The 24718-nt window shown below is 45.0% G+C and overlaps 1 protein-coding gene across 2 annotated transcripts in view; it reads left to right on the top strand.

Annotated features, from left to right (window-relative positions):
- The window catches only part of LOC118236717 (glypican-3-like), a 79278-nt gene that overhangs the window by 28507 nt on the left and 26053 nt on the right, over positions 1–24718 (top strand). For both annotated transcript variants that reach the window (XM_035435295.1, XM_035435296.1), the window contains 3 exons: positions 11435–12144; positions 19424–19572; positions 21824–21949. In XM_035435295.1, the coding sequence (XP_035291186.1) occupies positions 11435–12144; positions 19424–19572; positions 21824–21949 (985 nt within the window). The remainder of the gene's footprint in view (positions 1–11434; positions 12145–19423; positions 19573–21823; positions 21950–24718) is intronic.

Raw genomic sequence — 24718 nt, 5'->3', positions numbered from 1 at the left:
CAAGAATCCTACATTGGTAATGTATATTTTTACCAGTGAGAGATTTCAGTGACTCCTCTGGTCGATCAGTTGCCTGTGATTGGATGCGCAGTCCCATGGCTGCAGAGTCTCAGATTGCATATCTCAAAAGAAGGGGTCGGTTGACTTACCTTTTTCTGACATTGTGACAATGAGACAAGCCACCAGTTCCAGTTGGCTATACCAAAGGAAAGAATGATTTTGAGGAAAGAATGGATTCTAATGAATCCATTGTATGGGGAACCACATAGACCCAAGGGTCTCTAGAGACAGCGACCACTATCCACACCTCCTTGCGGCTGTGTGTAGTTATAGGGAACTATATATAGCTGTGACAAATGCCTACATTTGTTCTGCTGTAATAGCTGAGAGTCCTCGGGGGCACGTCTGCATTGTGTGCCTGTGACACCCATTGATGGAGCTGCTGGTGTCCCCCTGTGTGGAGAGCGAGGAGGGAGACGCTGCGCGGAAATGGGTCGCGCTACGCGGGCCTCATCCATCCAGCGGCTCGCGCGCGTCCTCTGCCGTGGACCTCATCGCTCTTGTTATGAGTCAGGGTCAGGGTCGCTGAGAAGGGGCGGCGCTTGTAAACACCGCTGCTTTAACAGTGTGGAGGCGCGGCCGTGGTTTTGGCAGGCAAACGCCCACAAAACGATCGTAAGCCAATGAAAAGCTCCACCCATTTCCAACTGGCAAAAGCGAGAGCCAGTGGTCACCGTGGGTAGCTGTAGTGGCAACACCCAAAGTCTGTCAGCTTGACCGAATGCCATGTCACTTTACCGTCCTGTTTGTGAATGTGGGTCACTGTGTTCTAGTGTAGGGAAGAGAGAACACCGGACAATTAGGCTGCAGTAGTCTGCAGTAGGGTCCCAGTGCATTCCCTCTTGCCGTCTTTCCCTTAGTCTTTTACATGCATCAACACAACAGAAGGAGCTCATTTTTCTTCACTGCAGGGGTTAAGTATAACACCTGTAGACGCTTCTACGTAACTGAACACGATCAGTCTGTGTGTCATTAACTGAAGGTGAATGTGTGTGTTTGTTCGCTGTGTTGAAGGTTGAACTTCAACCATAGGTTTTTGACAGTGACCCCACTGTGTGTTACAGTTCACAGTACAGTAAGTTCCTTTGGAGTACTGAACACTGTGGTTAGCACAAAGTTCTGTTGAGGGAGAGAGGGCCACAGTGTACAGTACACTTTCACACACTGCACTGACCATTTTTTATCAGGTGTGTATCACCTGCACCTGTGTGTGTGTGTGTGTCTGTGTTTGTGTCGGTGTGTGTGTATCTGCGTTGCAGGGGGGAGAGCAAAAAAATGAGAGGGCAAGGACATTTTCCTCTGCCTCTGGCTTCACTTCCCTTTGCCCAAGTGGCATTTATTTAAAGAGCTTCATCTCTACACACGCGCACACACATACGCACACACACACCTCTCTCCATTACCCCCAGTGTCCTCATCGCTCAACCTGCTGGATTAATTAAGCTGCTCTCTCCCCATGATCCCAGAAAGCTTTGGAAATGGGGTCGGCTTTTCACTGGTGGGCATCAAGACGGCAACACTGACCCATCCATCACCGGGGCTTCAGGGAGAGCAAGATTGGGAGAGAGGGAAGGAAAAAATAATGCAGAGAGAGAGAGAGAGAGGGGAAATGAAGGAGCGGGGAGTAGTCAGGGATGGGAGAGGGGGGCAGGGGGGTTGTGAAAGAGGTCAGAACCCACCCGAGAGAGCTTCTATGATGAAAAAAAATCACGCTCTTTCGATTATATTGCTGATGGAAATGATGATTTTAATGTACAGTGTGCTGAGGCTTGTGGGGGGGGGGGGGGGGGGGGGGGGGAGGGGCGAGACGGGCGAAGGGGGTGTGGATGTTTAGGGGAATGAAGGGAAAATGGATCGGCTGCATATTAATAACCACTGAATGAGCAATATTACCGCCAGAGCCGCTGACAAAAAAACGCATTTATTCTCCCCTCACCGGGGAAGTTTTGTGTTGAGATAGATTGATTGTGCATCATGAGGCACGCGAAAGAGGGGGGTAAGGGAGGATTTAAAAAAGGAGTGCGGAGGGCGAGGCGGCGGAACGGGAGCCCTGTGTGGGGGAGGAGGAGGGGAAGAGAGTGGCGCTAATTAATCGGAGACGGGAAGAAAGCGAGAAGAAAGACGGAGAGAGCGAGAGAGAGAGAGAGAAAGAGGGGTAACTTCGCGGTTCCTTGATCGGCCGCGTGCCCACTGGGACGGAACCGCGCCGTCGGCCGGAGGCGTGGCGGCGGAGCAGGCGGGATCCGCGACAGCGGCCTCGCCGCGTCCTGACGAACGCGCGCCGCGGGGCTCTGAGGGCTCCCAGCCGCGGCTCCGCGGGCGTGCGGGGGCGTGCGGGGGCGGCCCGCTTCATCACTGTCACACACAGACTGCAGGAATCAGCCCCCTTCCCAAAATTTACATGGGCTCTAGCGCGGAGGGGAGGGCAAGTGGAAAATGTTTTTCTGCTTTAAAGATGCACTGGGAGCTGGAGTGCTTTCCCCTGTGGAGAATTCATCCACACCTTGTAGTTTTTCAATTCCCGCATTACCGATTCTATCCAGTGTTTCCTCTCTGAATAAGAGGAAAATGATTTGAGATTGTTGAAATAGTTGACAACAGAAAGGCAAATCGATGCAATTGCGGACGTCTTTTGTATTATTGAAGCATTACACTGTGTGACAAGAAGTGTTTATGCAAATGGTGCTCTCAAAAGCTAGCGAGATTTCTATCATTCTTGCTCACCTTCTCTCTTCTCCTTCACCTGTTGTATCTGTCTTTTCTCATCTTTCTCTTTCCTCATCTTCTCTGCTGTCCAAGTGTAAGTGTGTAGACTGTGCAGAAATCCAGCTCCTTCTGATCTCTCTTTCATCTGTTTGAACCTTCATATCCACAATTTTCACCCTTTTAAAGGGACCCTTCAGTGGAAAAACATGAACTGCAAGCAGAAAAATTATTTTGTTGTTTTTATTTGCTTTTGGAGGCCTTTTCAAATGATTAAAAATATTTAAAAAAAACATTTTTTATATTAATAATTTTAGTACACCGGTGGAATTGCATTTTATATTGAGTACAGTATACTCTGAAGTTTAGTCTTCCTTTGATACTGGAACCTTACCTGTGCCAACATAAATTTCATACTTTTCATTCTATGAGCTACATTTTAGAGAAAGAAGAAAGTAGATGAAAATTGCTCAAAAGCAGATGGCTAAGGTGCACACACCTATCAGAAGTAGTCCCTAAAAGGCTTTCTAAGGGATCTCAATTGTCATGTCATCTGACAGCCTATACAAGCAAGCCCTCTGCCCATCATTGTTCCATTCTGAGAGGTAATCTCATTTTATATGGGATTTGATGAAGGAGAGATGAGATGGAGACAGAGGCAGGCATTGCAAATATCAGGGCCTTTTAAAGCAATTTCACCAGCTTTATACTCTATCCTATTTCTCTCTTTATGAGGCCCTCGATTCGTTTTGTTATGCTGTGAGTACATACCAAAAATTAAAGATAAACAAGCAGAGGTTTTCTTTTAAGGTGCCATTTCGTCTCATTGCTTTTCCGAAGCTCGTGAGATTCTCGCGGAAAGTACAGACAGCTTTTGTGTTGTCCCTCCGTCTCGTCTGTTTAATTTAACTAGAAAGGAGGACTGATCAGAGGCCAATGATAGCAGGCAGCGCAGAACAACCCCAGCAGGGAAATGCAACATGACTGCATCTGCCAACCGAGGAACAGCTGAAGAGATGGAGGGAGGGAGAGTTGTGTAGAGAGAATGAAAGTGGAAAATTAACTGAGGGCGGGGGGTGGGGGTGGGGGGCTGGGGGGCTGGGGGGGGGGGGAGTGCGTATAATTACTATAGATCCCAGGAGAGAACATGACATTACACCGCCTTCTGCTGCTCCCTCTCTCTTCTTCGTTTACTCAGTTCATCCATCCTTCCTCTCTGTCAGTCATTCCTGCTCCCTCCTCGTTCTCTTCGTTTAAAACCCGTGCCTTTGATGCTGCTGTCACGGTGGTGCTTTCTCTGGCTTCTTCCTGTTCGGTTCCTCTTACTAATTCATTGTTAACTGTATTGGGACAAGTGGGGGGAAAACCATTAATAGCAGATGCTCGTTATTGTGGTCATAGGTTTGTGTTGTATGATGCTACCTTTTGCAGTCTCTTTGACCTTGTATATTGGTTTACCTGGGAGCAAACTTTGTCGTGTAGCAGGTGTGCGGTGCTGTTCTAGAGAGCTGAAGTTAAGATTCTATTCCAATCTAAGTACACCTTTGTAGTTTACTGATTGTGTCAGCGTTCTCTTTGTTTTGATGGTATGTATGTAGAGTATTGCACAAGGGAACCTAATTTTATATGCAAAAGTTTCATACATTAAAGGGTTATTTGAATACTTTGAAGTTGGCTTTTGTTGATATACTGGCCATGTATCATCTAGTGTTTAATCTGTAGGGCTGTGTTATATCCAACTAACAACAGAACAACTGGTTGATTTAAAAATAACAGTAAATGTCTAGCACTGGAAATATTTAATTTTTAATTGCCCAGTTGAGTATTTCTGATTCCAAATCAGACTCTCTTAACTGACTCTTCATGTTCCAAACTTTGAATAAACACAATCTCAAAACTAGCAGTAAAAAGCAGACCGCTAATAGAAATTCCACAGCATCATACTAAATGTATTTGCTGTGGCCTGCCTGTAACTAGAACCAAGCAACTTATCTCCAATTATCTGTTTCTACTCTGTTCAAGTATGGTATACATTACCAGTGTGAGGTTAAGCTAGTAGATTGTACTTGATTATATCTACACTGTTAATTGATTTGATATTTGTGAAAACAAAAATATCCTGTTACAATACACACACTCTAAGAGGGATAATTTTTAGCCATGAAAAATGGGCAATAGTAGATTGCTGTCATCTTGAATCATGTTATATTCTTAAGCTGTTGAAAGAGCAAAATCCTTAGCCATGAAAAGCTGTACCCAGTCCCAATTTGTCTCATGACAGGGAGCCTAAAATCTGGACTGATGGATACTGCAACTGTTAAAATAATGATAAAAGAGTTGGAACGTGGGGGTTTGGAGGGAATACATTATAAAGGCTTACCGGCAAATTGATCTCCGGAGGTTCAGGTAAGGCCCGCACGCACGGCTGTATTCTGCCTGTGGTTTTTTTCCGAGATACTTTGTCTTTTTTAGATTGCCGTTCGGTTTGTGAGTTGTGTCATGTCCCAGTCCAGGGACCATTTGACTGTGTTTTTTTAAATCACAGATTCACGGCCCTCCCTGAGCACGTGCACAGAGCTTTCTTTTTCTCATTTCTGCTCATTTAGCCTTCCTTCCTAACCTTTTCATGCTTCTCTCAGCAGAGCGCACTCTTAAGCAGAGCAGTCTGCTCTGTGGATCAGGGATTCAATGCAAACCTTCACCTGTTAGTTTCCATGAGTGGAGGCATTCGTGACGTAAACAACCATGGTGGCTGCATGGTTCAAGTGTAGCCTATTGAGAGCTGGTGTCTGTGGTAGACAGAGCAGGAGCTTGAAGATCCTGATGCTCTCCAGCACTTTTACCTTGCCCTAACACCTGCTTAGGTGTAACTTCTTTATCTGTTTTCACAGCTTGCGGTTCTTCGCCTGTGTTTGTATGAAGTAGTTTAATGCTCCGTTGGGTGGTTTTTGTTCTTGCAATACTTATTTAATGTTCAATAGAGTACAAAAATTTCCTGCGTAACCAACCTCAACCAGAGGGGAGGCAGATGCATGAAAGTATGTGTAAACCGGTAAAAACTCAAATAAGCACGGCCAATGCCACAATTTCAAAATGGGAATTTTGCGAAAATTAATTCATTCAACAAACTGTTTTTGAAAACGATTATTATTGACAAAATATTTGATTTCACTGGTTAAAGTGAATTAATTATTATTGTATTTCAATCAGAAAATTGCCATAGGAGGAACATTGGGGAACACAATATAAAATTATAATGGCAGCATTCCACATTTATCCTACGTGAAATGCAAGGAATAGGCAACAGATTGTATAGATCACGATATAGATATAGTATGTGAGGTGAACTGGTTTAGATATCTGGCACAGCAGGATTCTGCTATTATACAAATTAATTAATCCTTGTTTTATGGTATCTGAAAAGCAATCACATACAGAGGTGGAAGGACAAATAGTCCTAGCTTTGCCCAAGAGCAAAAACATGGGCATATTGTTCATGCACTGCATCCACATACATTTTGGCACTTCTCCAGGCTGTCAATCATTCAATCTTTGTTAATTGACATTTAAACTTTGAAATGAGGTCAGGTCTTATGTGGGAGGTGGTTATTTGAGCCTATAGGAGCCTGTATTAAGTTGTCAGTTTTAAGGCTGCACCTCTGCACTAGCTGTCTCCCGGGACTTCACTTTCTCTCTCTAGGGAGTTACTGCACTTCAGTCCCTGATCTTTGCACTTATGTTTGCACTGTAAGCCACTCCAGATAAATACAAGTGAAGTAAAATAAAGTAAAGTAGACAGAGCGTCTCTCAGGCCTTAGTGACCTAAGAACCAAAGGGACCCTTGTTGTAACTGATCCATTATAGAGCCCAGACTTCACATGACACATTGTGACATCTCTTGTGAAATGGCTCTTCGAGAGAGCAGGGCTGTAGGACTCTTTCAGTGCTCTTGTTCTGCATGGTTGGAGAGGGGCTTTGATTGGCTCCTTCTGTCAGTTCCACCAATAATACAGGAGCACATCCCCAAGAGTGATTCCAATAAGGATAACATATTAAATCTCGGGCATAGAAGAGTGCTATTTACTTGCCTGTGTTTGCTCCTTGAGTCTCTCTGTGATTGAGGCCATGCCTGCTCATCCTTTGCACAGTGAGGTGGATTTCCTGTCCATTTCCAGCGGGGGAAAGAGGACCGGCCAGTGTGACCACACCCTTCTGGATTACCTTCTAGAAGGACGGCCTCCTGCTCCTGCTGTCAGGCAAATTAAGCTGGTGGAATGAATTTCACACCAGAGAGCAGCATCCTGATATGTGACTGAAGCACCCTGCCTCTTCTTCATGCCTCCTCAGATTATTGCTATTATTACTGCTTTGTTATGCGAGTACAAATATGTTAAAATTTATCTGCTCATGAAACACTGCAACAGTTTTGCTGTAAGCAGATTTAACCAGGTAGGTGCAATGAGAGTTCTCTTTTGCACTGATGACCTAGGGACTCAAGGTGGGCGGGAAATGCAAGGGGAATGTGTGGCCAATCTGCTGTAGATATTGCATCTTGTACAGCCTCTGGGCTTAATAAAGCCTGGGTCCCATCCTAAAGAAGCCGGGGCTATCGAGGCCTGTTCTCATTCTCTCACCTTCAATAAATCTGTCTGAAAGCAAGCGTTTTTTTAAGTTACTGCATGTGCCGTGCAAACTGTGAGTTAGGGTCTAGGTTAGGGGTTGTTGTCGAATGACATGCATGGGTTCGCTGACTGCATGCAATCTAAATACAAAACAAGTATGAAACGGGGATGTTTTTCTCCCCAGTACATGTTTCTTTTGGCCCTCTTACCGTTGAACACAGAGGACCAGGTGGAGCTGAGCTCTCGATCTGTCTCAGTCAGGGTTGACACTTCATCAGTACAATTGATTATTCCCGTCGCATGGGTAATTTATCGATTAGTTCAACTGATAGGGGATAATGACTGTATGGACCACTGGTGGACGCCTGTAACGGCGCTAAGAACACGTCTGCATTTTTGCCCTGCTTCCCCATGCCATTAGCCCAGAACGAGCCCTAAGTGATACATTACCGGATCCCAGTCCCACTTCATCTTCAGTGGCGTTAATATGAGTTTAACAGATGCCTGGTCTTACTTTAACCGCCGCCTGTGACCCAAATAAAAAAGCCAGTGAACCCTTGTGGAATGGCGAGATGACTTCCAGCTGGGTGTTCCTTTTTTTCAGAAGAATCCTGCTGCTCGTGCAACCTGGAGGCGACCGCCTCCCTCCCTCGTCTTTGTGATCCTTTCTCCCGGTCACGTTGCCTGTCTGTACGAACCCCACGTCGGGGGAACAAACTTCCCAAGGTGGTCGAGGCAGCAGAATTGGCGGCCATTTTCTGGCATGGATTGAAGCCCCATACCCTCAGACTGCATCTTTGTTCCTCGCCCCATATTCACCCCCTAACGTTCCTAATAATTCACTTTAATTGTATTTATTCATGACATTATATTTTTTATGTTTTTAGCTTATGTTTTTATGGTTCTATGTTTCTCTTCTTAAGGCTTGTTATTGATGTGGTCTGTATTTATTTAGAATGAGTATGTTGGCTCTTGCTCAGCATAGTTAACTCGCAGTGGTGCCTTAGTGATGTTGCATATTAACTCGCCAGCCTCAGAATGTTGTTAGCCAGGTCTGGCGCTATGGCTCGTAGTAATCAGGTGAATGCACTTATGTTTCTCCTGCATTGTAAGTCCCTTGAGATAAAAGCCTCTGCTAAATGAATGCAATGTAATGTAATCAATAAACTACATTACATAATACCCAAGCACTGCTGAGCAGTTATTGGATCTCTATCGAACCTCTGTACAACCCAATTCTCTGTTATATTAAATGGGCACCCTCCACAGCCGATATCTTCGACGGTACTGGAATGAAGACGGGTTCCTCTTTGCTACTCTTGCCCCGTCAGGGTGCTCCAGTGCCCTCTGCTGGTTGACTCTGGCCCTTGCACTCTCTCCCTTGTTGCCCTTTACCATCCTTTATTAGTCACACACCCACGCAATTGCTGGTCTTCCTGGGACTCGGGCACTGCCTTGAATCTGTCATTAAGGGCCCGGTCCTCAGCCCTGCAGCTGAAATGCTGTCTCCATTAGATGATACTTGATCTGTGTCTTGTTCAGAGCACAGGCACAGGATATGGGGGTTATATTTGGTCATTGCTTTGATCTTTCGGTTCCACATTCTAAGTGCCTGAAGTTGTCCTCTTGAACACCTTTCCTTAGTTTCCTTTGACCATCGTGCCCACTTTTCTGAAATTGCTGGATTATCTTTTAGATTTATCCCTCCTGCCAAAGCTTTTTACAGAAATAATGTGAGGAATAAAACGGAATGGAGGCTCTTCCTAAAGCAACTGTTTGGAACATCATTAAGAAGAACGAGAGCACTGGTGAGCTCAGTAATAACAAAGTTCTCTACAGTTGATGACTGAAGGATTCTCACCATAATGAGGAAAAATCCCTAAACATCTATCCGACAGACCAGAAACACTTTTCAGGAGGCAGGTGTGAATGTGTCAGTGACTATTGTCTGCTGAAGACTTCATGAACAGAACTACAGAGGCTACACTGCAAGATGCAAATCGCTAGTTAATCGCAAAAATAGGATGACCACATCACAGTTTGCTAAGAATTACCTAAAAGAGCCTGCAGAGTTCTGGGAAAAGGTCTTGTGGACCAATGAGAGGTGGCAAGAGCAAAGTATGAAAAGGAACTCTCCAAGATCCGAAGAACCCCCCCCCCCCCCCCGCCATCTCTGAATTATTGTGGTGGGGTGCCATGGTTTGGGCATATGTGGCTGCGACAGGTAATGGCTCACTTGTCTTCATTGATGAAGTAACTGCAGATAGCAGCAGCAGCAGAATTAATTCTCAAATTAGTGTACATGCTCACATGTATGTGCGTGTGTGTGTCTGTGTGTGTGTGTGTGTGTGTCCTGCACCCACTCTCCTCTGCCATACATATCCTTCTTGGCATTCAGTCTGTTGGGGGCATGTCTGTGTCGCAGCTGGGAGGCTGGGCTGTGGGCGCTGGCGGCGCTTCTGTAGGGCAGTGCAAATGGCTGCATGGAAGTCGATCTCTGCAGTGCGGGTGAAACTTCCAGAGCAGACCCCTACATGTCTGCGATCCAGGGGCGTGCAGATCCAATCCGACTGGACCCCGCATGTGCCTCCAGCGCCTTGCCCATTCCCAGAGGTCCCCAGTGAGGAGGAGAGGATTCACTCTCAGTTCCCGCTGTAATCAGAGCTGTGGATCCGTTGTACAACAGCAGACGGCACGTCTGCCCACTGGCGTCTTGAACATTGAGGCAGTCAATTCTATTCAGTTTTATTTTGATATTTACAGAGACACTATCAGAACGGTGCTCTGCAGGAAAATTGGGAATCCCTTGGCCTGAACCCCCAGATAAACAGCCAGAGGTTAAAAGACACCCCAGTGGGAGCAAAAACACTCAAACAGCAGTGAGAAGAAAAAAAATCCCTAGTGGTGAAAAATCTTGGCATAGCCCATCCTCCATTGGCCGACCCAGTGTCAGCAGGTAGTTAGGTTAAATGCTAATAGGGAGTCTACTGGGCAAATAATCACAGTGGGTGGGCAGATTATAGCCAAGATTATTAGACTGGTGGGAAAAAAAACGACAGTCCAAGCAAGGAAGCTTATATTAATAGGCAAGACAAATACCTCAGTGCTTCCAGGTTGCGTCGTGGAGTGATGGATCAAATGGATCGAGCTACTTTCCTCCATTTCCTCTCTGCCAGCGTCTGGGAGGGGCTGGGGCATTGCTATTAAATCACTGGGTTCTGCACCCTGTGGATGCTGTTGAAAATTCTTGTAACATGAAATTAGCATCTTACTGACAGGCTCTGCCTTCCATTGTCTCGGATTCATTTCCCATGTAAAAGGCATCAAAGGACTGCTTATTCCCTCCAAACCCAAATACAAAAACATGCCCAGAAATCTGCGCTATCGCTCAGTTCTGTGTAATCCTTTTTGGCTCTTTGCGTTTGAGTTTTTGGAATTATGTGTCATCTTCGTCACTCAGTTAACAAGATTTCACTCACTGCCTGCAGTATTTCCTGATGTTAGCTGAACATGCATCTGATTATTTCTCTTCAAATCCTTCCTTCACCCCATTTTGCTATCTTGTTTTTAATCACGGTTTCTCCGCTAGGACTGAAATTAGGATTAAAGCATCATTCGACTTCTTAAGATGCTTGAAACGTGGTGTTTATTTTGCAGGGGAATGTTCGTGCCAAGATTTTTGTTTGGTTTGTGATGTGAAGACTTAATAATGTGTTTATTTTTACATCTGATATCACCTCTGGTTATTTACCGTAGTGAGAAGGAGGCAGTCATGGTGCCACACACGTGGGCTTGTGATAATGCGTCAGCGCGTTTGTTAATAGCCACATGAGTGTAGTAGAACTGTTATATCCATTTGGCGCTATAAAAATTGATGGCCTAATTCAGTGAAGTTCTTGTTCAGCTCAATTCAAATCTAATCTAATGGTGGGGTACACTTGGCGTGACAGTATTTTCTTGTGGTCCCTGGATAGTTAACGTATATTAAGTTGTACATTAAGCTGTTTGTTGACTCTTTTGACCTCCGCCTCCCTGGCTGTGTCACGCAGAGGCCTTCGAGATGGTACTGCGTCACGGGCGGAACGCCACCCTCCAGATGCTGCGGGACGATTTCTCTCCCCTGAGGGGCGGGGCCAACGGGGCGGTGGGCCAGCTCTTCCTGGACGTCTCGCTCTACATACTGGGCTCGGACTCCCGGGTGGACAACATCGTGGCCTCCTTCTTCGACCGGCTCTTCCCGCTGGCTTACCGCCGGCTCCTCGGCGGCGGCGGCGGCGGCGGCGGCGGGGGGGCGGGGTCGGCGGTCTCGGAGGACTGCCTGCGCGGGGCCTGGAGGGACGCGGGGGCCTTCGGCCCGTACCCCAAGATGATGATGACGCGGCTGTCGCGCTCGCTGCTGGCCACGCGCGTCTTCCTGCAGGCGCTCAACCTGGGCATCGAGGTGGTGAACACCACGGACCACCTGCGGCCCGGGCGCGACTGCGGCCGCGCCCTCCTGCGGCTCTGGCACTGCCCGCGCTGCCTGGGCCTGCTGGCCGCCCGGCCCTGCCGCGGCTTCTGCCTGTCCGTCATGCGGGGGTGCCTCGGGGGGGCCAGCGAGGTGCAGCCCCACTGGCGGGGGTACGTGGAGGGGCTGGGGACGCTGGCGGGGGCCATGCGGGGGGAGCAGGACGTGGAGGCGGTGGTGATGCGCCTGCACGCGCTCGTGCGATTGGCTCTCCACCACGCCCTCACCACCCGGAACCGCCTGAAGGCTGTGGTGAGTCAGAGCCTCGGTGTGGGGTCATCTGTGTGTGTGTGTGTGTGTGTGTGTTCTGTTCCAAACCGCTTACTATCCACACTTACACAACATACCAAATGTGATGTAAAATGAGTATGTAATATGTTTCAGGTGCACAAAAGTTACCAGGTGTACGGTACATTAGCAAAAAACCAACCAACTTGCCTGCCCTTGTCACTAATGACACACAGCTGTGGTGTATTATGGGCCATTTTTTGGTGTGTTAATGACAAATATAAATGAGGACAGTAATGACCAAAAGTGGACGATTTGGACAGAAACTGGGGGCAATGACCTTTAATGGAAAACTGTCCCATGGTTCAAATCAATATTTTCATTTATTGTGGCCAAGGATAAAAAATATATTACTGAATAATGTCACAAACCTCTAATGAGTTTGTTTTGTAGATATATGTCTATATTTGTGTGTGTGTGTGTGTAAAGTGGTTGCCAGAAATGGACCTGCCATCTCAATTAGCGTTTATTTGAGATACAGATATTCATAAAAAAACACATGCACCACCCCCACATCAAGAGATACGCATGCAAAAAAACCCTCTCAGTAAGATCAGAAGTTTGGTTCAATGTGTCCTAACAGCAGCAAAATGCTTTGTTTGCTACCTGCAAGGTCATGAAGCAGGACCAAAACAGCCATTAAATATTGAACATTTTGTGCTCATTGTTCTATGAGGTTGTCGTGGCTGCTGTTTCATAGGTGTCCTTTTTCTTTTTTTTTGGTGGGGAAAGTGCTGAACCTTTCTGTTTCACACCATGCCTCTTTCTGGGTGACAGTAACCTGGCCAGCCTCCTGTAGGGGTAGGCCCTCACTGCTCATATATTATTAACGTACACTATGACTTCACTGACTCGGTCCCCTGTGTGTGTGTGTGTGTGTGTGTGTGTGTGTGTGTGCCTGTGCGTGAGAGTGCATGCATGTGTGTGTATGTGTGTGTGTCTGTGTGTGAGAGAGCGTGTGCGTACATGTGTATGTGTCTGTGTATGTGAGAGGGAGTGTGTCCATGCCTGTGTGCATGCATGCGCGTGTGTGTGTGTATGCATGTGTCTGTCTATGAATTAATTTGTGGGTAATGAGTTGTTGTTCATGTGTATATTTGTGTGTATGAGCATGTGTGGAAGTGTTTTTCCTGGTCACTGTTTTTGATTTGTGCATGTTTAAAAGCAGTTTTTTGGGAAATATTTACTGTGAAAGGAAAAAATATGCTTGTTTACTGTGTTGTTATTTGTCATTTGTGGAACTGGTTGATATCAGTATACGAGCTGATAAATGACATTAACAATGTGCAAGGTCAGATTTCTGTTAATTATTCAGAGAAGTGGGCAGAATATGCTTCTGCTGGGAAAAGTGCTCTAATGTGTGACCTAATCCTTCAAAACTGTAATTAGAAGCGTTACAATTTCCGCTTATCAGTCATTTTAGCATTTTCTTTTATATGTTCCTTAATCAGTGTAATTCCACAACTGTAGATAGGGCTGTCCCATAATCATCCCTCTCTCTTTCAATTCTGTATGTACAAGTATGGTATCTCTCTCTCTCTCTCTCTCTCGCCCTCTCTCTCTCATTCATCTCATTTAAAATCACAATAGCTAGAGGTCTGACATGGTATGTCTGTTCTGTGCAAAGTTCTTATACTGTTCTGAAAGGGAGCAGTATTAGAACTTTGTTTCAGAATGAAAAACTCATTTGAACTGTCAGCTGAATAAAAAAGCCTTGATATTATAAAAGAGCTTAAATGATGATTTTGATTGCACGGGGCCTTTAAGATCAAATTATGCCAAACCCTGTGTCTGGGAATAAATTTGGAAAGGGGAGAAAGTTCTGAAAAATGTGGAAGGAGATTTGTTCCATTCAGCAGGGAAATGATTAGGAGAGCCTGGAGCCTTTTTACATTAACGGCTCAGAGAGAGGAGAACAGTGCTGAATGACAGCCTTGTCCAATCTCCAGTGGCATACTGGACACATCAATGTTCACCTTTTGCTGTTTGTGATTTTAGTATGTTATTTTCCAAGGCATGTATTTAAAGCTACAAATGATCACACAGTTCAGATCAGTATTTGCTACTTGGGTCATGATTTTCAGGTTGAATTAGGGAACTTGGATTTCATGTCATTACCTTTTCAACATTTAGCTATTTTGTTCAGCATGTAGATAAGCACAATCGTAATGGTTTGCTATAAATGAATAGCAAAGAAATAAATGAATTAAAAAATTTGAATTAGCTAACATTTTTTGTGAAAATTGCTAATTGCTAAACATCTAAAACTTTTGTGGTGTTTGCAGCTATATTGCACATGTATTATAATCAATAAATCAAGAAAGCAGTTTATATGAATTTATTTGATATGAATTATAATTTGTGTATTGTTTTTTCATTTGAAAATTGTCTTTAGAAAAACCTGAGTGACTGAGACAGACTTTGCAACTCGGTCTGCATTCGAATTGAAAATTCCAGACAGTTCAAGGTGTGGGTGATGGGTGACATAGAACAGTAGAACCATCACCACTCATTGGCTCAGATGGAGTAGAAGGGATTGCACAAGCAAACTGGACTGTGATTGGATGGACACATTGAGAGGTCAATGCTGTGAATTTGGCTAGGGCATCAGGGAGCCTTCAAATACTATAATTGCCATGCATTTATTGTCTCATCTGAAATTCCTCCAGCACAGTTTTTGCCCTAGCTGCAGTGGAGTGTGAAGTTTCTGCTTGGTCTCCTTAGGGAGGTTTGCCCCCCTACTGACCCCGCAACACCAATTCCAGCACAAATCTGCTTTTTCGCAGGAGGCCTCCCATCCATCCAAGTACAGTACCAACCAAGCAGATCTGCGCTTAGTTTTAACCAGCAGGCAGCATAGTATGCAGCGGTATGGCTGATGGCTACGATTATGGTTGGATAGGTGGCATTTATATATTCATGGCTAATTTTAGATTCCTATTTAAAATGGGGAATCTTTAATGATCAGTATTAGGTAAATCGCTGTTCTGAGGGTTGGGTGTTGGGGGTGGAGGGGTGGGGGCTAGTAAGTTAATTTTGAGCCTTGAGCAACTATTCTTGTTAATAGTTATTTCACACAGCGTGACTTGTGCTTTGCAGTGGTCCACTGGTGAAAATAACACAGGGTGGTGAGTGGTGGTATTTGGGTTGTATTGGAAATGGTCCAAGTCCTGTAAAAAAAAATGGGGGGGTGGGGGGGGCGGGGGTAGAGGAATGTGCTCTGCCACTGTTTTACATTCAATGAAATGCCCCTGAACTGTCTGGCCGTGTGATGGTTTGAGCTTTGGCAAGAGCAGCAGAGGCCTGTCACTGTAATAGAGCTCATTTTGCATGTTAATTTCAGACAGCAGCGTCTCCCCAGCCTCCAATAATTCCTATTCTCTCCTATTCCCAGATCTCTAACTTCAAAACAAAAATCTCTCTCATCCTTCTCTCTCTGTCCGTCTTTCTCTCTTCCCCCCCCTTTGTCCGTCTTTCTCTCTCCCCTCCCTTTGTCTGTCTTTATCTTTCACCCTTGTCTTTCTGTCTTTATCTCTCCTCCAGTCCCTGTCTCTAGTTCCAGTTCCAATTCTAAAAATGCTTTATTGGCAGGAAATACTTAATACAGTAAATACTGCCAAAGCGTAGTAGTACAAAAAAAGCAACAACAATACAATCAAAAAATATTGAAAATAATATTAAATGAATGAAATAATAGCAGTGATGTGTATGGTCACTCGAGGTCCCTGAGGTTATAACAGGCTGGTGTGTGTTTTGCTGCAATTGGGACTGTAGGTTCTTCTCCCAACAGGATTTTGCTTGTCTCTCATCCTCCTTACTTTGTCTCTCTGTCTAATTCTTCTTTCTGTGTGGCTTACTCTATACTTTTTCTCTATCTTTTTCTCTTCTTGAAATTTATTTATTTTACTTAGTGAGATTAACTATTCATTTGTGGTTGTTCTTGTTTGTGAAGTTGCTTCTTATTTGTGTTTGTGATTTAATTTAGCTAATTTTCTTGTTTTCCATTTGTTTTTTTGCAATGGCTTCATTTTTATTTCAGTGATTGCTTCTATGTTATATTTTATTTTATTCTATTTTATTTCCTCTCTCTGGGTGTGTGTGAGTGGATAATTTTGTATTGCTTGTAATATATGAACACGTAGGACTTGTTTGCTTTTTTCATTCTGTGCAGTAAAGGAGATCAAGAGACTCCTTTTCTCTCTCTTTCTTATCCTTCTCTCTGTCTCTTTCTTTCTTAATTTTTATACACTTTCACTTTGGCACAGCAATAGAGCATCATAAGCCATCCTTCTCTTAGAGAAATACAGAGACAGGAAAGAGAAGTGAAGTAGGGAGAGAGGGAGAGAAAACTTGACAGGTAAAGAAAATGTAGAAACAAGATGGAACCAACAAAAGAAAATGTAATAAGGCGTGGATTTAGTACATGTCCACGAAAATCCTCTAAAGTGGTGAAGAGAGACGCTTTATAAAAGGGTGATCTGGGTATGCCGGCCTCTTGACTCCCAGAATGGGGTTCGTTTTCACTGCTGATGGAGCGTGAACACCTTGCCAGCCTCCCACCCGCGCTCCCACCCGGGTTCTGTTTGTCCGTCACCTCTCCTGACCGACGGACCTCCCCCGTCAAGGCCCGGGCCTGTCACTGACGGGCTCCGGCCGTGTCCTCTCTTTACCTCCTCCCTCTCTTCCCAAACCAGCGGCCCCCTCCTGGGCGCGCCGACGCCCGCGGCGCTATCGCGTGGCTCCAGCCCCTTTCGCCGCGGAGAGATCCATTTAGGAATTTTCTGCTCGGTCTGAGCCCGGAACATCCTCTGCCCGGTGACTTGTGAAAAGAGGACGTAGCAGCTTGTTTGTTTGTTCGTCGGTTCCACGGGGGATGTTGGTGGATGTCCAGCAGCCAGTTATTTCTGGCCTGTGTCCTGACTGTTGTGCTGCTCCGCGTGCAGTGATCTGCTGGAACTTGGGCACTGGCAGCTGGGCCTGCTCCGAGCAGCCAATCCAAACCCCATGCACTCGCTCGACCTCTGAAAGTCATAGAAGTCATAGAAGTAACATAGACCCTGTCACTTATCTTCCTGTGTGTGCATGGGTCTCTCTCTTGCTCTCTCTCTCTCTCTCTCTCTCTCTCTCTCTACACACCTCTTTACTACACTAGTGCCTCTGTCCTCCTCGTTAGTCACACATACCATTCACTGTTCGGTTTGTGAATCCTACAGCCAGCCTGTCTCCCAAATGGTTTCCCTCATCAGCCACTGGTCAACCCTTAGGCCTCGTGAACTGTTTTATTAGTACTGCTTGCCCTAGGAAACTTCCCACACATCAGTATGGGTCACAGTGTGAGGCCTGGGGGGGGTTACTACAACCTACAGAAGAGAATGGCATATGAGATGGGGCTGCATAATCTGTATGTTTGCGTTTGTGTTTCTTTGGTGATTTGCTCATGTGTGTTGAGAGTGAGGTCACAGGGTCCGTGTTTGTGCGTGTTTGAGCCGGAGGCTGATGACTGTGTGCGTGGGCGGGAGGGGAGTGGAGGGTGTACTGAGGTGTCTCTGTGTCTGCAGGCACAGTGCAGAGCTGCCCAGCTCTGATAATAAGCGGTGGGATATATCACACCTCTTATCTCTCTTGTTTAGTGTGGTTTGTCCGGCCCTAGGTGGTGTTAATACCCTGCTAATGAGTGCCTTTGTGTAGATTACAAGAGGGTTGGGAAAGGGGTGGTGGGGGAGTGGGGTTATTGTAGCTACTTTGAATGTTGTTCTGTGGCGCTTAAAAAAAATAGTAAGTATACAGCAAAGCTATAATCCCCATTAATCATCATTTCATATTAGGGAGAAAAAAAAGCAAATGCATAAATCACTCAGGGAAAAACTGCTTCAAACCTTTTATCCAATTTATATGGTCCAAAGTGAGCATTTGGGAGAGAGGGTCTTGGTTTTGGACTGTGATCTAGGAGCAGTCAGGAAGACGTAAAAAATGATGCTTTGGTGTAGGCTGGGACCCAATGAGACCACAAATTGATTCTGAAATGGCCTTTTGTCTTTCAATTCTTGCTCTAAAGGGGTGCATAAACTTTAAAGGCTTGTGTGGGTTTAAGCAAAGAAGTGATAACCTCACAATTTCAAAATTGATTTCCTGTTGTGCTAGTCGCTCAGCAGTGAAAATTCCACAATCCGGGTTACAACGGTTCCTCATAATTATGTGTATCCCTATGAGGATATAAATGCAAAATATGCATATTTAAATATGATGGAGCGGGTTTCAATTCCGTTTCATTGTAACCCATTATTTGTTGATTGGTCTTTGATAAACCTATAAATCCAGCACCCGGCTCAGTAAATCAAACAAACTCCCGAGTGTGTGTGCCCGCCCGCGCGCGTGTGTGTGTGTGTGTGACTTCCCCCTTGATGAAGAGGTTCAGTTCAGACAATCTGTTACACCAGAGTGCATCAGTATTCAGGAGGGCCATTGCCGACGTACTCACTTAGGTTAGGGGGAGCCAGGCACAATTAGCTGTTAACATTATGTGGAAGACTTAAGCCCCCAAACAAACCCTCTGGGAAATCAAACCACCGGCAAATCATTTAACCGCAAACAAAACATTAACGTGCATTTGCATTTTTATTGCACCTGAAAAGAATGGCGTGTCTCCACTATCTCAGAGACACAGAGAGAGGCTGTTTTTATTATTGTTGTGTCGTCCTGCATAGAAAACAATACCGTTTATCTCTGCAGGCGAAAAAAAGAGCTCATTTCCATTCCTTTTTTTGGGTACGTGCGGTCATGAACACGAGAAAAGAATCATGCAAAGAAAGGACTGAAAAGGAAAATGAAATCCTTATTTTGTGTCGCGCAAATCCGTCCTCCCTTCTTTCTGAGGAAAGAGCGAACCAAACATGGAACACAGAAAGCAGACCACAATGGCAAGTCTAGATGTCTGAGTTTGTGCTGTTGTCAGGGTATAATCTATGCTGTGGATTTTGGGCTTGTTCAAAAATGTTGCGCCTTTTTGTTGCTGGCTGTAAACCATACAATAAATATCACACACATACTATTATCTCTTAAATACAATTGGCTATGGGTCTTCATCAAGGCTATTTTTGAGTCCACATCTTACTGACTGACTTCTTGAATGTGAAATGCCACACATGAAGGGGAATTCTGTTTTTTTTTTTGGAGTTTGTATGGTTAAATCTTGTAAGTAAAGGCTTTTTCTTCCTTTTTTCCTTTCCTCTCTCTCTGCATCCAGGTGAGCAACACGTGCTCTTACTCTCCTCCTAAGCGCGTCTCTCGTTCTGCCACTGTTCGTCTGAACCTCGCCCCCCCAGCCGCTGAGCCCCGCCCAGCCTTGCAGCCTGTGCCCTTTGACCCGGAAGAGACTCTGGCTGGTCGGCGCAGGTACGGGAATGGGATTGGGGGGAAGATCTCATTTGAACTGGTTCTCTCAAACAAATAAAGCCATCAGAGCTTTATACATAATCCTTGAGTCAATTTGATCAAGAAAATGTTTTGCTTCTTGAACATCCATACTGGCAGCCGTTGCTAAATTTAAACAACTGCTAAATTATTCAGCACTAATGCTCAGCATGTTACAGGCAGGATTAAAGAAATAATGAAAACGGCCTCATTAGCGGTTTGTATGGTTTCAGCTATTTCAGATCACCTAATGCTTCAATTTTTATAAAAACAGCTAGCACCAACCATGCTTTTAGACCTGCAAGCGTTGTTTTGTTTTGTAAACCGCAACCGTTGCAGAGCAGTGCTGAACATTCTGAGCGCCGTGCTTTCCAAACAGGCCTAATGAAGATCTGGAGCCAGAGGTTGAGGAAGCACGCGTAATAAGCTTCTGCGAACCCCTCTAAAATGCGTCTTGTTGTGTTCGGCTCGACCTACTGCACGCCGCATAGGTATACACGTTTTGTGTACGGTATCCTCGACTGCACGTGCTCAGCACATGACCTAATTAAAAGTGCTAATGAGAGGATGCGATCGCTCACGGACCGCTGGAGCGTCTGTGCAGACAGCGGCGGTGGGAGGCTCATTAGCCGCGACTGCGACTCCAGCTGCGGGAATGACATTGAGCCGACTTTAATGCTGCTATTCCGACTTCGGGCGCGCGCTTCTCGACTCGCTTTAAATGATAAAGTGAACAAAAGAAAGTCATGCTTCAGCTGACTGGAGGTGGGGGCGAGCAAGAGACAGACCTCGCAGCGTGAGGCTTCATGTCAATTAAAAATAAAAATGGAAAGCCGAGCATTTAGTTATACTTCATGAATTGGATTCATCTAAAATCCGCCTCATCTCCTTCCCCGCTAGCTTCTGGCCTGTTTTTTCCCCTCTTGCTCTTTTTCCCTTTTGCGCTCTCTCTCTCTCTCTTGCTTAAACACTTGTATGCACCATTTCCTTTGAAATTATGTGGCAAAACACATTTGCAAAATATATTATGCCACAGAAATATAATGGTGTGATGACTCTGGCATTCCATCTGCACCCTGAGAAAATGTTTAAAGATAAAAAAAGGGATCACTTGTCAGTCCTGGCTAAGAGGGAATGTGCCAGAATGTTTTACCTTTACTGCGAGTACTCGCCTGAGCAGGGGCCTCAAACTCCAGGTCCGGAGGGCCTGGTTTTTGTGATTCAGCAGCCAATTAGGGCTTTGGAAACAAGGTCTGTAGGCTCTTTAGCCAATCGGTGGCTTAACTTAAGTACTTAATTACAGGAACACATCAGAAAGCAGCAGACACAGCGGTGCTCCGGGATTTGACTTTGAGATTCTTACTGTGTTCTGTGAACAGTAACCACAAGGTTGTGTTGTAAGATCCTGGGAGGGAAGGTTATGGCATGCGCCTGAGAAAGCAGCTAACTGAATTCTTGCAGTAAATCTCAAGCTACAAATGGATCATTTGATAATGTTTACAGGGGGTATGTAATAGAATCAAACAGTTTTCTCTTCCTTTCAGGCCATGTATCTGGGAGACCAGCTCTATAATCTAACCTGTTATTCACCAGCTCCCAGTGACATTGGTATGAGCTGTCGAGAGCCCATAGGCAGAGGTGGAAAGTCCAGATGTCAGAAAGTAGAAGTCCTGCCATGTGTTTCTTCCACCCATGAACCCATGAGCCAGCTGATTTCACTTTTCACTGATTAGTACTTCCTCCTGGCTGAAGAATTTTGCTAAGTGGCAAAATCATATCATTAAATGATTTTTTAAAAAAGGCTTAAGGTTATGGAGGAAAGTGACACTTGTAATTGTGTTGACCCTTAGTTGCACTACAGACTACTCACGTTAACCAGATTGTGAAACTTTGAACATTGCTGTTTGTCTGCTTTTATAGTATGTTAAATGTTGAAATTGTGTTGTGTCTGTAATCGACTGCTGCTTTCTTGCCCAGGCCTCTCTTGAAAAAGAGATTTCTAATCTCAATGAGACTAACAAAGGTTAAATAAAATAAAAAATTTTAAAAATCCAGGTGATTGGAACAAAATACTGGGGAGGACTTTTACTTGGTGAACCTGGATTTTCCACCTCTGTCTATAAGTTACAAGTGTATATGGACTGTTTGTATATGATAAATGGGTGGCCAGTCTTCTGCTCTCTGTTCATCTTGCCTGCCTCCATCTCTTCCTCTCTCCTGTGATTTTCCTCAGGGAGTTTATTGCCAGCCTGAAGGGCTTCAGCACTTTCTACAGTGGCCTTGGGGAGGCGCTGTGCAACCAAGAATCAGCCGTGCTCAACGACTCCCTCTGCTGGAATGGACAGGAAGTGACAGACAGGTGAGTTTTGGCTGGTTGGTCCTGCATGACGTGTGGACTTCTCCAATCCGGAGCGCTGTTCCTAGCTACAAACTGGACACTTCTGTTGCCATTTCAGTAGTAGTTCATATGACACCTCAACATCAACAGAAATAGCACATGGATCTAAATTATATACTCAATCAGGGGTCTAGAACCATGCCCAGAGGCTCTGAAGGGCTGGTGAAAACCAGCAGAGCAGGCCGCTCTCCAGGACCAGGGCTGGCAAACTCTAAATGTACGAGATGCTGCTTATCTGAATCCAGGAGAAGATGCTTGGACAGGTCAAGGTTAACGTGGTGCAGAAGTTCTGAACCCCGAGTCCCGAGCCAGAGTCAAGCGCGATGTCATTTCTCGCTCACCGACGCGCTGACAGCCTCCCCGAGTAAATCTTCAGCGTGAGGCGAGCTCAAAGTTATTAATGTCTGCCGTCCCCAGCTCAGTTAATTGCCGTTTCGATCGCTTCCACCCTCCGCGCTCTCTTCTCTCGACCGCCCCAAGAAGCCAATTTGGAGTTTGCAATATTTCACTCCTCCTCTCCCCTCACCTCCTGCATCTCTTCTGTATACCACGCCCAGTCCTCCCTCCCTCCCTCCCTCCCTCTCTCTCGACAGGACCTGGCAGAGTGAAGTGCGGTTGAGACGGGCGGGGCAGTTAGAGAGGGGCTGTGATTAACTGCTTCCCTCAGGGAAGGCGATGGAAGGGGGCTGAGGAACCCCAGGGGTTAATTAGGAGCTGAGAGACGGAGAGAAATGGAGAGGAGGAGAAAGAAGGAGAGGCAGGCAAAGTGGACCCCGCTGATGAACTTTCAATGTCAATTACGAAAAAAATACATTTTATGTATACGGTTCCAGAGTATAGGTTTGAATTGATGGTGTGGTAAAACATAGTCTCCCCCTGCTGGAAATCCACACCACTGACAGAATGTAGTTAAATATTTTATATTTGGGGATGAGATTAAGATTGCTGTATCATCTGACAAGCCCACGCTTTTAGTATTTGGAATTTTCACAGCTATGGTCACTTCCACAGTCAGTGTGGACTGTGTAACAGCCAGAGGCACCCATAAAGTCCGGCTGGAATCCATTGGTCGTGTGAACCGTAATGCAGTCGGTGCATAGTTACGGTCATAGCCACCAGTGCTGCTACAGTCAATTATGAGGACAACTGCCATGAGAGGAGACACTGTTACAATTAGAATAGCGGGTTTTGGAGGAGACCGCATGGCGCAGTCATTCTCTTAACGCATATACACACCCCCGTGTGGCTGGCGATTTAATTCCCCACCGCGGCACTTTCTGTTCTCTCTATCCTTTAAACTCCCTCTGCTTCCCCCCTATCTGAGTATAGTGAAGAAAATTCATAAGCAGGGCAGATTGTCTGCTCTTCTTTCAAAATAAAAGGGTAGTTTTTAGTCTGTTTGGCACCAGCCGCACATCATACATCACACCCCGACTGAGCGTTAGGCCTCATTAAATTTGCGATGTGAATAATGACAGGGGCTGAGGCTAGGCTGAGGTCACGCATTGATGGTGAACATTCCCTGTCAGTCACGGAGAGTGACAAGCACATCCACATAGACACACATGAACACACACAGTTAAACTTTTAATCTCGTATGTGCTCACACTCTGAGGCTCTGTCTTCTGCAATCTGAAGATTTATCATAAATAAATAGTTAAGAATTGTATGCTTAGACAGTCAGAGATACAGCTTTATCAGTAATAAAATAATTTGTATACATTTTTTCCATGTAGATAAATACCATGTGCCTGAGTTGATATTTATTTTGCTATAATCTGAATTCTCAGCATCCACTAAATTCCTTTTTATAATATTTAAAATGTGTAATGGAGATATAAGTTTTTTTCAGTGGCATTGTTTTACCCTTTTGATATGCACCTATTTTCCTTTACAGGTTTTTTTTTCTCAAACAAAATGTGTTTGTATTGTTTCTAATTGCTGATAGGGCTATGAGTTCTATAAGGAGTAGGTGAAGACTATATGTCTGCTGTGCCATGCGTACGTTTGTCATCAGTTAACCAAAATGTATAACAAAGCACTTGTCACCAAGTGCTCCTTATTGTATTGTTGCAACCATCCTTATCCACCACTAGGTGGTGATAATGCTACAGTTAAGAGAACAATGCAGCTCAGCGGCCTTGAAAGCTCATATATTCATTAAAATATATAGATGAAAACTTTTAATGACTATTCACCCGAAATAAAGTTGGAGCACTCTGATAATAGAGAGGACTTCTTGGCAGAAATGACTTCTTTTGTGTGGAGTTTATTTCTGAGACTTATATCACAATCTCAGAAATTAAGTCTACACAAAAGAAATAATTTCCGCCTATTTCCATCTTGAACATAATAAAGTCCTCTTTATTATGTTCAACTTTATTTTCTGGTGAATTGCCATTGAAAGTTTTCATTGGTATGTTTTCAATTGTTTATGTAGTTGTAGAGCACCGCTCCCATTTCTGTAGTTAAGCATGGAAGACACACAAAGACTGTATATTCATACCATGTGCCCTCTCTGCCTAGCAACGCCTGTAGTTCACATACAACAAAGGCCGAACAAGGCCATTTTTAGAAGTCTGAGGCAAGCTGGAAAAATGTTATCTGATTTTCACCGTAACAAAGGTTCATAAGAATCTGGCCTCTTCTTTCACTTTCTTTCCCTCTGCTCCCCCCCTTTTTGACTTTATTTCTCCCCCCAAAAAAAGAAAAAAAGCTACCAAGCACCTG

The sequence above is a fragment of the Anguilla anguilla genome, chromosome 9 (assembly GCF_013347855.1).
Source record: "Anguilla anguilla isolate fAngAng1 chromosome 9, fAngAng1.pri, whole genome shotgun sequence".
In the NCBI taxonomy this organism is placed as follows: Eukaryota; Metazoa; Chordata; class Actinopteri; order Anguilliformes; family Anguillidae; genus Anguilla; species Anguilla anguilla.
This window is presented reverse-complemented; position numbering and strand designations above follow the sequence as displayed.